This window comes from Mustela nigripes, chromosome 9, assembly GCF_022355385.1.
Source record: "Mustela nigripes isolate SB6536 chromosome 9, MUSNIG.SB6536, whole genome shotgun sequence".
In the NCBI taxonomy this organism is placed as follows: domain Eukaryota; kingdom Metazoa; phylum Chordata; class Mammalia; order Carnivora; family Mustelidae; genus Mustela; species Mustela nigripes.
In genome coordinates this window covers 20,742,490-20,755,805 of record NC_081565.1, presented here as the reverse complement: position 1 = coordinate 20,755,805, position 13,316 = coordinate 20,742,490, and the positions used below count along the sequence as shown (strand labels likewise).

At 39.8% G+C, this 13,316-nt stretch overlaps 1 protein-coding gene across 2 annotated transcripts in view; it reads left to right on the top strand.

Annotated features, from left to right (window-relative positions):
* Nucleotides 1-13,316, top strand: part of HSDL2 (hydroxysteroid dehydrogenase like 2) — a 58,600-nt gene that overhangs the window by 28,042 nt on the left and 17,242 nt on the right. For both annotated transcript variants that reach the window (XM_059411048.1, XM_059411049.1), the window contains exons 7-8: nucleotides 5,808-6,002; nucleotides 7,872-7,943. In XM_059411048.1, coding sequence (XP_059267031.1) covers nucleotides 5,808-6,002; nucleotides 7,872-7,943 — 267 coding nt within the window. The remainder of the gene's footprint in view (nucleotides 1-5,807; nucleotides 6,003-7,871; nucleotides 7,944-13,316) is intronic.

The window sequence follows — 13,316 nt, the reverse complement described above, 5'->3', positions numbered from 1 at the left end:
AGGTGGGCGTCAGGGACCGGTCCCTGACTGACTCAGTAGAGCACAAGACTCTCTTAATTTAATTTCAGGTGCTTTGAGTTCAAGACCCATCTTAGATGTGGAGCCTACTTTAAAAAAAAAAGATTTGGGATGCCTGGGTGGCTCAGTGGATTAAAGCCTCTGCCTTCCGCTCAGGTCATGATCTCAGGGTCCTGGGATCGAGCCCCACATCAGGCTCTCTGATCAGCAAGGAGCCTGCTTCCCCCTTTCTCTCTGCCTGCCTCTCTACCTACTTATGATCTCTCTCTCTCTGTCAAATAAATAAATGAAATCTTAAAAAAAGATTTGTGGGGTTTTTTTTTAAACCCTTTTGTCGGGGTCTGACTTTCAGTAGAACCCAGCGGGGAGCTGCTCTGCTATGTTTGAAACTCCCTGATCCCAGAAATCAGGTAGTCTAGGAACTGTTGAGCACCAGGTTCCCTAGGAACGTGTGGGTGAGGGGGCGGACTCTCTCTTTGGCCACATCCGTTTCCCCCAGGAGGAGAGACTCTCTGCACTGGACCTTGGTCCCCACTGGGTTGGGGAGGAAGGGGCCAGTATAAATTCTTGAGGGTCAAAGGGAGAAACAGGAAATTGATGAGGTTGGAGACTGTTGCAGTTACCTAGACAGTACATCTTGGTAGCTGTGTCCGGAGTGATAGCAGTAAAAGCAGTGGAGAGTGGCCAGATTCTGCCATATTTTGAAGGTGGAACCAATAAATAGGGAAAGCTGCAGAGGGGGCAGGCTAGGGAGCAGGGTTAGGAATTCATTTGGGGGCATTGTGTTTGTGCATCCAAGTAGATATGGTCAGTAGACAGTTGTATTTGCAAGTGTGGGTGTCAGGAGGGAGGTCCAGGCTGGAGATAGAAATTTGTGGGTTATTAACACGTAAATGGTATATAGGAAGAGAAAGGACCATTGGCCATTATGACATTCAGAGATTGGGAAGAAGAAGAAATACTAATTGGGAGAAGAAGCAGAACTATATAGCAGAGTAAGGTAGGAAGAAAATTAGAGTATGATATCCTGAAAGCCACTTGAAGAACATGTTTCAGGGAAGAAGGGGAGTGATTCATTGTGTCACATGTTGCTGGTAGTTCTTATGAAATGGGGACCCTGGATTTAGTAGTCTCTACATCTCCTTCATGTTACTTACAACATTTGTAATTGAACTATTGATTTTACAACTTGATTAATGTCTTTCTTGCTGGAATGAAAGTTTCTTAAAGGTAGAGATAGTATCTGCTTTGTTAATTTTATTGTAGTCCTTGTAGACATTCAGTAAATATTTGATGAATTAATGAATGCACAGTATGATTACCTTCTGCGTAGCTCCAGAATAAACATTCTGAACAGAACATTGCATGACCATGAAGGGGGAGGAACCACCAGGATTGACGAGAGAAGTCGGTTCACTTCCATCATCTTTGCTGTAGCTTTGAGATGTTCATTTTAGAAGTTTTACTAGACATCTTGGAACCATTGGTATTATTTGGAGCCTAGACTTGATGGCACAGTAAACTGAATTTAACAGTCCTGTTCCTTGTAATACATGACATGATGAATTATGTACAGGATACTTTTGAAAGAGATCAGGAGGACTGTGTAGTTCTGGTTAGAGGTCAGGAAAGGAGGCTTTCTAATAAAAATTAACAATTCCAGTAGGATCTCAAGGGGATTTGGGAATTAGCAAGAAGAAGAATTGGACAAGGCATTCCTGGCAGAGGGAACAACAAAGACTATGGTATAGGAAAAATTACCGTGTGTTTGGTGGAACTCTCAAGGAATTTGATAATGGTGTTTATATGATAAATTATGGGCTTTTTATTTCCTACTGAACTTGAAGAATTGGGTGGAATGTTGGGTAGGTGTGAAGTTGTGGGGATGACTAAGCCCTAGATCTTGACTGCCAAGTTTAGGAGCTTGAATTTTAACTGGTATTCAGTACAGAGCCCCTTCAGAATTTTAGAAGCAGGAGAGCAGAGGGAAAATAGGAACAGTGGAGTGATAGGGTTGCTGATGAGGTTTAAGAAGTTTAATTTGGCATCTGAATGTAGGATGACTTGTGAGATCATGGAAAGAGAGGCAGGAGCGCTTGTTAGGATACTGCATTATTCATGACTAAGGCAAAATGGATTTTAGAGTGTGCTCAGGCTCCTGACTGTTTGTGAGGCTTCTATTTAAAAAAACATGTTTTTTCATCCTAGACTGTATAGAGCAGTTCTTCATTCTTCCTGGAGCCAGAAGTAATCTCCCACCTGACAGGTGCTAAGGAGGTGAGACAGGCTTTCTTTCCAGAGGAGGAGTCAAAGGCAATGCTGATGTCTTAAGTCTGATATGTACTCTGTATGTTTATGTGAAAGGACATCTGTGTTTTTGTTTTTGTTTTTAAGATTTTACTTATTTGAGAAGAGAGAGAGAGCATGGGGAGGGGGCAGAGGAGGAGGGAGAAATAGACTCCCCACTGAGCAGGGAGCCTGGCATAGGGGGGCTCCAGCCCAGGATTCTGAGATCATGACCTGAGCTGAAGGCAGATGCTTAACCAACTAAGCCACCCCTCTTAGGTTGATTTTAAGGCTCTTCTTACTATGTGTTTTGTGCAGCCTGCAATCAGGAGAATCAGTTGGAAGCTATTAGATAATTCTCCATTTTTTCCTTATGAATGCTTAAGTTTTAGGGTCACCTTTAGGATTCTTGTGATCCAAGGCAAATCAGTTTTCGTTAAAATTTTTGCTTCAGAAATCAGTGAGTTTTCATTTGATGTATCCTATTGTGAACCTGCTTATTTTTTTTTAAAGGTTTTATTTATTTATTTGACAGAGAGAGAGAGAGAGACAGAGATCACAAGCAGGCAGAAAGGCAGGCAGAGGCAGAGAGAGAAGCAGGCTCCCCGCTGAGCAAGGAGCCCGATGCAGGGCTCGATCCCAGGACCCTGATCATGACCTGAGCTGAAGGCAGCGGCTTAACCCACTGAGCCACCCAGGCGCCCCAAACCTGCTTCTTTTGTTGTCAGTTTTATACCCTATTAGGGTAGCCTATGACATTGCAAAACTGTTGTTGAAAATAACTCTGACTTAGTTCCTGCTTTTGAGCATCTTTGCCTTCTTTGTATCTTTGGTAGAAAGATCAATGAAGTAAAGATAGGTTGTTTGGGGAAATCGCTCTTTGTTCTTAGGTTGTATGTATGTGTCTATACATAGGAACACACACAGCACATGTACACATCCATGACATATTCTTAATTTGGAGTTTCTAAAAATTCTTTTACCGTTCATATCATATAGTCTATATGAGACTAAAGTGTGTGCATACACGTATAGTTTTAAGATGCACTGTATTGGGGCGCCTGGGTGGCTCAGTGGGTTAGGCCACTGCCTTTGGCTCGGGTCATGATCTCAGGGTCCTGGGATCGAGCCCCGCATCGGGCTCTCTGCTCCGCGGGGAGCCTGCTTCCCTCTCTCTCTCTCTCTCTCTCTGCCTGCCTCTCTGCCTACTTGTGATCTCTCTCTGTCGAATAAATAAATAAAATCTTTAAAAAAAAAAAAAGATGCACTGTATTGAAATTTTTTTTAAAGCTTATTTTGAGTAATCTCTATACCCAGCGTGGGGCTCAAACTCATGACCTGGAGATCAAGAGTCGCATGCCTTCCTGACTGAGCCATCCAGGCATCCCTATAATGAAATATTTTTAGAAAAATTCTATAGTTGGGGTGCCTGGGTGGCTCAGTCGGTTAAGTGTCTGGCTTAGGGTCCTCATGGTCCTGAGATCAGGCCCTGTGTTGGGCTCTGCACTGGGCATGGAGCTTGCTTCACATTCTCTCTGTCCCTCTCCCTTGGCCCCTCCCCCTCACCTCTTGCATGCAGGCATTCTCTCAAAAAGTAAAAGAAAAATTCTATAGTTTATGGGAGTGAGATAACTGAACTCTAAGAATGTTGGTTACCAAAGTATGATCCTTTAGTTTCATTAAGATCCTGGCTCTGAAGTCAAGCTGTGTTTGAATGCTAGCTCCTGTAACCTTGGACAAGTTATTTAACCCCTTTGTGCATTGAGTGTTCTCTTCTATAAAATGGAATAATAACAGTACCTACCTCATAGAATTCATTCAGATAGCTTATGTAGAGTATGTAGCAGCATGCCCAGCATAGGACACACTTGATAAATATTAGCTGCCCTTTTAAATTTAATTTAATTTATTTTTTTCAAGTTTTATTTCTTTATTTGACAGATAGAGATCACAAATAAGCAGAGAGGCAGGCAGAGAGAAGAGAGAGAGGAGGAGGAAACAGGCTCCCCGCTGAGCAGAGAGCCCGATGCGGGGCTCAATCCCAGGACCCTGGGATCATGACCTGAGCTGAAGGCAGAGGCTTAACCCACTGAGCCACCCAGATGCCCCTTATTTATTTATTTTCTTAAAAACAAGATTCTATTTATTTATTCGAGAGAGAATGAGAGAGAGCCAGCATGAGAGGGGGAAGGTCAGAGGGAGAAACAGACCCCCTGTTGAGCAGGGAGCTGGATGCTGGACTCAGTCATGGGAATTCAGGATCATGACCTGAACTGAAGGCAGTTGCTCAACAAACTGAGCCACTCAGGTGCCCAGCTGCCATTTTTTATTAATAAGGTATCACATCAAGAGCAAAACCAGATCTCTTGAACTATTGGTTAAGCAAAAATTTTCTTCGTGGTAAAGGAACTATAGTTATAAGGTAGGGATATATTTTCTGACTCAGTGCTTTCAGGAAATTGCCCAAGTTAATTGTGCTGCCTTTGAAGTAGGGTTTTATGCTAGAATGTATTCACCATGAAGGTAGGAGCTTTTATCTGTTTTTGTCCCCAATCCCTACAGTCATGCCTGACTTAGAGTAAGTAGTGAATCACTATATGTTGAATGAATGAAAAGGGGTTATTGGCTCTCAAAAGCTATAAAGTTTTCATCTTATGGACTGAATTATGTAAATTATTCCAATATGTAATGATTTAAAATGATGGTTAACAGTGGTATGGAGAGAACTTTAAATTACTAGAGATTGAAACCTGAAGTACATTTAAACAAGTTGACTTTTTCATTGTTTGAAATGTAAGCTAAAATATATGTAAGTTGAGATAAGTTACTGTTCGCAATTTTGACAATGTCTAATTAATAGTGTACAATGAATGGTGGTAGAGTTTCAAATTACTTCATAAAAAAACATAGAATTTAAAAATCACATGCACCTAAAACAAGGGTGCCTGGGTAGCTCAGTTGGTTAAGCGTCTGCCTTTGGCTCAGGTCATGATCCTGGGGTCCTGGGGCTCCTTGCTCAGTGGGGAATCTGCTTCTCCCTCTCCCTCTGCCCCTGTATTCTAATAGAGGGATAAGACAATAAATTTAGGGAATGAGGTCCATATTTAGAGACAAACTGAGGCCCCATAGAGGTTAATAAGCTCCTTGCCAAAAAGCAACATAGTTCGCATAAAAAGCCCACTAACCTTACTGCTCCGTGCTTTTTCTGTTACATCTTTCTGGCTTTCCTTGAAGAATCATATGCAAATTCTTGAGCATTCTAAATCAGAAGCCTAATTGAATTTTGCTGTGAGTCTCACAAAGGACTTCTATTTTATGAGGCAGTGTTGTGTAGAGTAAGGATTGTGTGTTCCACCCAGTTATGTTAACAGAACATTTGCCAAATCCCTGAAGCTCTCCGGTTCTTGTTCTCATCACCTGTGAAATAAAAAGATCAGCTGCCTTGTTTGTTCCTTCCACAGTCTTACTTCATTTTCAGGTCTATGTGTGTGTTCTCTCCGCAGCCATCCACACCGCTGCTATGGACATGCTGGGAGGATCTGGTATTGAAAGCCAGTGTAGAAAAGTTGATATCATTGCAGATGCTGCCTATTCAATTTTTAAAAAGCCAAAGAGTTTTACTGGAAACTTTCTTGTTGATGAAAATATCTTAAGAGAAGAAGGAATAAGTAATTTTGACATCTATGCAATTAAACCAGGTAATGCTTCCAGTTTTTAAAAGTTTTTAAAAGTAGTTATGCATTTTTCTACATTTCCTGCAAAGAACACACACATGTTTTGTGGGCATTTTGTGTAATCATAAAGCTAATATCTTCTTTTAAAACCTATCCCGATGAAGGGGAAGACCATACCAACACAGCTTCAGAAAGAGAGAAAGGAAAAATTGAAGTGAATTGAGGCCTTTTTAAGTATGTACGGATACAGAAGGCATATCAGCCATTTCCAAATCTTGAAACTAAAAATGAAAATTGGGTTTTGTTTTTGGTTTTTTTGTTTGTTTGTTTGTTTTTTTGGTTTGGCTTTTAAAAAGATTTTGCTTATTTATTTGACAGAGAGACGCAGCGAGAGAGGGAACACAGCAGGGAGAGTGGGTGAGGGAGAAGCGGGTTTCCTGTGGAGCAGGAGGGATCCCAATGTGGGGCCGGATCCCAGGACCCTGGGATCATGACCTAAGACAGATGCTTAATGACTGAGCCACCAGGTGCATCTGAGAGTTGGTTTGTAAAGTTGATCTTAAGGGGCACCTGAGTGGCTCATGAGCAGCTGAGCTAGAATCAGAACCTGGCTTGTCTTCTCCCAAATTCCATGCTTTTAATCCTTAGACAACACTGCTTCCCTCACAGGACTGCTGTGAAGGTTAAATAGGTTGTGTATATAAAACTGCGCTGGGGATGCCTGAGTGGCTCAGTTGGTTAAGTGTCTGCCTTCAGCTTAGGTCATGATCCCAGGGTCCTAGGATCAAGCCCTGCATCGGGGTCCTTTCTCTGTAGGGAGCCTGCTTCTCCCTCTCCCTCTGCTGCTCCTCACTGCTTGTCCTCTCTCTCTGTGTCAAGTAAATAAAATCTTTATAAAAAACTAATAATAAAGTTGATCTTAAAATCAGAGTAAAGACTTTATTCAAGGATTAGGTTATATAGGAGTACATCTCTATGAAAACTTTCTAGGAATATGGACTCTTTCCAAATGTTTCTCTCTTAAGTGCAGTCTCTTAGAGCAGCTAGCTTACTGCTGGATGGTGAAAACAAGAGAACACAGTCTGCCCTTTGCCAAGAGTGTGATTCGAGAAGTTCTCAGAAGGCCACCTTGTTCAGAAATCATTTTTCCTCTCTAAAGTTGCAGGTCATGGTGGTGATGATCAGGCATTCTTACTGTTTGTGTAAAACATAATCTATATTAAATAATAGACAGTATAGGGGCGCCTGGGTGGCTCAGTGGGTTAAGCTTCTGCCTTCAGCTCAGGTCATGATCTCAGGCTCCTGGGATCAAGCCCTGCATCGGGTTCTCTGCTCAGCAGGGAGCCTGCTTCCTCCTCTCTCTCTGCCTGCCTCTCTGCCTGCTTGTGATCTCTGTCTGTCAAATAAATAAATAAAATCTTTAAAATAAATAAATAAATAAATACCAATGCATTCCTGACCTCCAGTTTTTTTAATCTTCTGAGAGGGAGAGATAGAGATGGGAAACGTGTCCTTTTTAATGAGGAATTCCCTTCTCTCAGGAGGCCAGGTAAGAAATGAGTCCTGAGCACTTTGGAGGGATGTAAGACAGGTTTGCATGGATAGATGAGGGGGTAAGACCTCCTGAGAGAGAAGGTGAGAGCTTACCATAACAGGTGGCTCTTTGTTTGGATCTTAGAGATGAAATTTGCCATAGAAGAGGAGGATAGCTTGATGAGAAAAGTATTTTAGCCTTGTGAAAGTCAAGTAATCGGACAGCTCTCATGGGAATCTTTTCCATTGCACTAGAATGACCACTACAATAAAAACAGAATGTTCGTTAAACAGGTGTTAAAATCTTAATGTATTGATGTTGTCATAGTAACCTGAGTATTTTCGGGGTCAATTTTCCAGGCCATCCTTTGTTACCAGATTTCTTCTTAGATGAACACCCAGATACAATTGTCAAGAAAGTGGAATCACGTGGTAAGATGTAGACCATATTTTGTGTAGGAAAATAAAGATGCTAACTAGGTATTTCTTTCAGAATATAAAATTGGACATTTCTGCCTTATGCTTTTAAAACATTTTTGTAATTTGTCATTTCCTGACTTGTTGATTTGGTGAGTGCTGTGAAGTGTGTAAACCTGGTGATTCACAGACCTGTACCCCTGGGGATAAAAATATATGTTTATCAAAAATAAAAAATTAAAAAAAAAATAAATAAAAATAAAAAAAAATAAACCGCGCCAACTAACCACAAACCCACAAACCAAAAAAAAAAAACCATTTTTGTAATTTAAACTAGACAAGTAGTATGTGGGCTTAATTAATTCAAGCAAGGAAGGTTGTCTTTTCCTTCTCCCAGTAAGAAGGTCTCAATATATTCTTTTCATTTGATTTTTTTAAAAACTCTAAAAAGAAAACAAACCCTTTTTAAGGTTTTATTTCTTTTCCTTGGCCCTGTCTTTACGTATTTCGTGTTCATGTATTATTTCATTTTGAGGAAAAATGTGTCACATCAAAGTATACCTAACACCATTCTCAGAGTTTGTGCTGTGTGAGTACTTGAGGGGAGAAATTAACTTCAAAGGGGCTTTTGGTTTTACTTTATTTTGTTTTTATAATTGGTCCAGAGTTTAGTCTTTGTGTTTGACGTTATGCCACTAGCTTACTGAAAGATGTCAGAAGAAACATTCTTTAACAAATACCATTGAGAAGAATCTTTCATGCTTTATTAACAAGAATAGTTGTGTTTCTCCTGGGCCCTTACTTTATTTTTATCTTCTAGACACTGCAAATCTCCTAAGCGATCACAGATTCTTTACATGGCTGCTAGAAAACTTAAGAACAGATTTCCTCTATACCTTCGTACAGATTTATAGAACCTTACACTGCAGTGTTTTTAGCGCCAACCTTTTTTCTGGCTTACTCTTTTCTATATTTTTTCTTTGTTCAAATTTTTGTAGATATTTAGGAAATTACTTAATAAAAATGGCAGCTTTCTTTTATATCATAAAAAACTTGAAAAATATACAGCTTATCAAAGTCTGAAAGAGTTTAGTCCTCAGGTTAGGCAAGAGGAAAATCCTGATTTTTACTCATCACTTAGACATTGGAAATGAGCTCATTGAAATTCCAAATCTAAATTAACAAAAGCCACTTATTGATCATGTATATCCATTTTGTTTTTCAAAAAATATTTATTGGGCACTACTGTGTTTCGAATACTGTGTTAAGTACTTTGCATTCATTGTCCCATTTAACACTCGTGAGCCTACAAAGGCGAGTATTATTATCTTCATTTTAGATCTGAGATCATGCAGGTGGCAGAACCAGGATTTAAATTCATAGTTCTCTGATTGCAAGGCCTGTAACCTTAACCAGTAGATTTAAATTCCTTGTCTAAGTCTTTAATATGTAAAGTCATTTTAAATTAGCATATATCCTCCCTCAGTGATCTAATTTATTAGCTATGAGGAGTTGCCATCTCATGGACTAAGTGTGTAGTTGCTATGATCAGCCCATTCTCTCCCTTGGGTCATAATGACATAGGGAACAGAATCATAATCAGAAGGTTGTTTCATGACTGGAATCAGAACAAGAGAGGTTAGATAAGTAAAATGTAAGATAGATGTTTATTAGAATCGGATTTCAGTAGGAGTGATTTTGCCTGTGGGATCAGAGTATGTCAAGTGCATTGACTACACAGTCCATACACCCATCTCCACACGAGGGATGCTCTCATCCTTGAGGTCGCAGTACTCCCATTCCTTCTGCTAAAGTTTCTCTTCCCCATAGGATGCTGGAGAGAGCATTTGCTGCTGTGGCTCTCTTTTCCCTCTTCCTCACTCATGCAATTCTATTCAATATTTCCTGTAGATATATTAATGTATTTATATAGGTAATGGTTCAGTATACCTGGCCTGGGACCTAACATCTCTTTCAGGTGATTATTTAGTCCTTAAGCACATCCACTATATGTTGACTTCACACTTTCTCTCTGAGGTCCGTGTGTAATCCCTCATTTCTCAAGTGAGAACAGCTCACCTTTCTATTTGCTAATCCTATTTGTACCTTTTCTGGTTATTTGTGCTGTGTATATTTGTTTTATATATTGTGTTTGTAACTATGAAGTATAAACTATGCACATAATTTTTAATTTGTGTTTTTCTCATATTAAAAATAGTACTGTCATTTCTTCATTGATTTCCCCTCCACCTGCCACCCTAGTGCAACACAGGGAGCCCACAGAGTCTTGTTAGTTGGGTCAGTTTATTTTTGTTTTTGTTTTACTTTAGTTTTAATTTTAATTGCTTCTGTTCCTCTTCTCCAATTGTTCTGGATTCTCCCCAGAAACACTTATTCTTTGCCTGGCTGTCTTTTTACTTTACCCTGTAGTTATCACCATCTTTTAATATTTCTATCTTACTGTTCTTTCCTTCTGCATTCTGGGAGACCTTTTCAAGGTTGAACTCTGTATTACTGCTAAGACTTTTGACAGGGTGCTTGGCTGGCTCAGTAGATAGACCGCATGCATGACTCTTGATCCTTGGGGTCGTGAATTGAAGCCCTATGCTGGGCTTGGAGCCTACATTACAAAAAGACTTCGGACACTTTCATCTTTTCATATGGCTATACTTAAAATAATGTTTATTTTAATTTTGGTGTTGTATTTTTTGTTTCTCATGTTCCCTATTTCCTTTTTCATTTTATTCTGTTGTCTTTTCATCCTGGCCCATTATATATGACTCTATGCCCCTGTTTCATAGAGTTTTCATGTGGAGGAATCCTTATGGGATTAATAATCCTAGTAAATAATAATAGTAATTAGTAATAAATAACAGTAAATAAGCATAGTAAATTATTTTTAGAGATAGATTCTTTTTTCTTCAGGATAATTTTCCTTTACCTTATGGTACATTGTTTTTCATAGACATCAGGTTATTTTTCCCCCTGTTAATTCATCTTCATATTAGGAGTGATCGCTAGAGCTAGTAGAGCCCGGTGACAGAGATGCATAGATTGCTTTTGGCTCCACTCCCTGTTCAGCTGGTGGAATTCCTTTCTCAAAGCTGTAGCTTCTCTTGTGGTACCTGTTAGGCCTGTAGCTAGTGCCAGTGTGCAAGACTGACACAAGACCTTCTTCTCTTCCTACTGTCCCCTGCATTCCCTGCTCTCAGGGCTCTTCCTCTCCCCACTTTCACCAGTAATGCTTTGAGGCCTTACTTTTCAGGATGAACCACTACCAAAGCTCCCTCTACTGTCTGCTCTTCCAATATTGGGAACTACAGTCTTTGAAATTGGATTTGAAAGATGGAGGCATTCTTAAAAGATGGTATTATATAATAGAGGGACAGATCCTAATCTTCTAGCTGGCACAAGCCCAGAGTCTGGTCCCATGTTTTAAAAATGTAAAAACCTGTCTTCCTTGTTTAGGTGAGCAGGACCATTCTTTCTCTGAGATCTTCCCTGAAGCAAAGTATAGGCAGTCCTGTGTTCTTAGGCTGACTCTGTCAACCTTAGAGTTACTGAACATTTCTTCCTAGGTTCTGACAGTAAATTGTGAGTCTAGGTGATGGTTAGTGTCTTGCTCACATGTTTATACTTAAGTTGTGAAGTTAGGAGAATCCGTGACGGGGCTGCTAGCCATGTATCTTTTTTTTTATGGTTACTGAAATGCTCTTTCTCATTGTAGTCTATTGATTGTACCTTTCCACTACACTACTGATTTCTTTTTTGTCTCCTGAAGTTTTATTCTCTTGTGCAGAGTCATCACACCATGTCTAAATATTCCAGGTGATAAATTATGCAATTTATGTAAAAAGCTTTACACTAAAGTTTTTGCTGTGGTCTCCTTGGCACCACAGGCTTCTAGGGGCCACTTCCCTGATCTAGGTGTTGGTGACATAGTATGTTCACTTATTGTTAACTTTTTAAAAATTTATTGAAGTACAGTTGGTGCAGCATATTACATTAGTTTCAGGTGTATAACATAGTGATTGGACATCTCTCTGCATTATGCTGAGCTCACCCCAAGTTTAGCTACTGTGTGTCACCGTACAGCATTATTACAGTACCATTGACTCTATCCCCTATGCTGTACCTTTTATCCCTGTGACTTACTCATTCCATAACTGCAAAGCCTTACCTCTCACTCCTCTCTACCCTTTGTACCCATCCCCCAGTTCTTCTGGTAACTTTTTGAGTTGTATACTTATGGTCATTATTCATACCCGTTACCCACAAAAAGCCAGTTCCTCTTGCAATTTCATCAGACTGGGGGCTCCTCCCACTGGATGAAGAGGACGGTGAGATTATCAGCCTCAAAAAAGCTCTCCCTGCCCCTGGCCCTGGCAGGAGCCTAGAAACAGAAGACCAGGGGAGTGGAAGTTCCGTATTTTTAAACTTGTATCAACTTAACCTAATGGCCATAACCATTCAGTATATAATGAGCCAGGGGATCTGCAGTCCATAGGAAAATTCCAATAGCGTGAAGCTGTCCTTCAAAATACCAACTTCTGTTCCTTTATTCATTTTCCAGTAATCACTTGTGAGTAGTTTGGCAGTTGCCCCCAGAAACAAGTGAGAACAACTCATTAATTAAATTAACTCCAAGGTCAGACTGTGCTCTAGGCTAAAATTGAACTCTCCATCTGTTTCCCAACTCAAATCATACTCAGCCATATTGACCAGTATAACTCACCAAAGATTATTAAATGAAATCTAATGGACAACATAAAGATCCTCCGTCGTACAACAGAAGCAATATAAAAGTATCCCAAATTTGCTGGCTATAAATTACCTTCACTATGATTCCAGAGACAAAAACGACAATAAAATCCTCCTCTTCTTACAAGTTAAAATCCAAACAGATATTAAAGATGAAATCCTCAAGACCCAATGGAGCAAAGAAGATACACACTTTTTAAAAAAACTTGTAGTCAGTTTGTCATTATTTTTAAATTCATTACAGACAGTGCACCCCTTTACTGCCTAAACCCAAGGACAATAACCCCAACTGCCTTGTCCTTTGCATAGTCCTGATGGGAGGAAGTAGGTTCAATCCAGGAATGAAGGAACTAAGTTTAATTCAGAGGTAAAGTTATTAGAAGTTCACTTGGCTGTTGATTCAAGCTACAGTCTCCAACAATTCAGTCCATCGATTTACATCGTTGATGTTCTGATCTCTAGTGTCTTCTTTTCTCATTTGGTTTTAGAACTCAGAGGGGGTGATGAAGGAGTGATTAATTATTACTCCTAAAAATGTCTTTAGGTCTGTTTAAAAACAAACCAAAAAAAGCCACTATAGTTTAGTAGTGGTTTGGGGTTTTTTTTTTTTTTAACTTAATCAGAGAA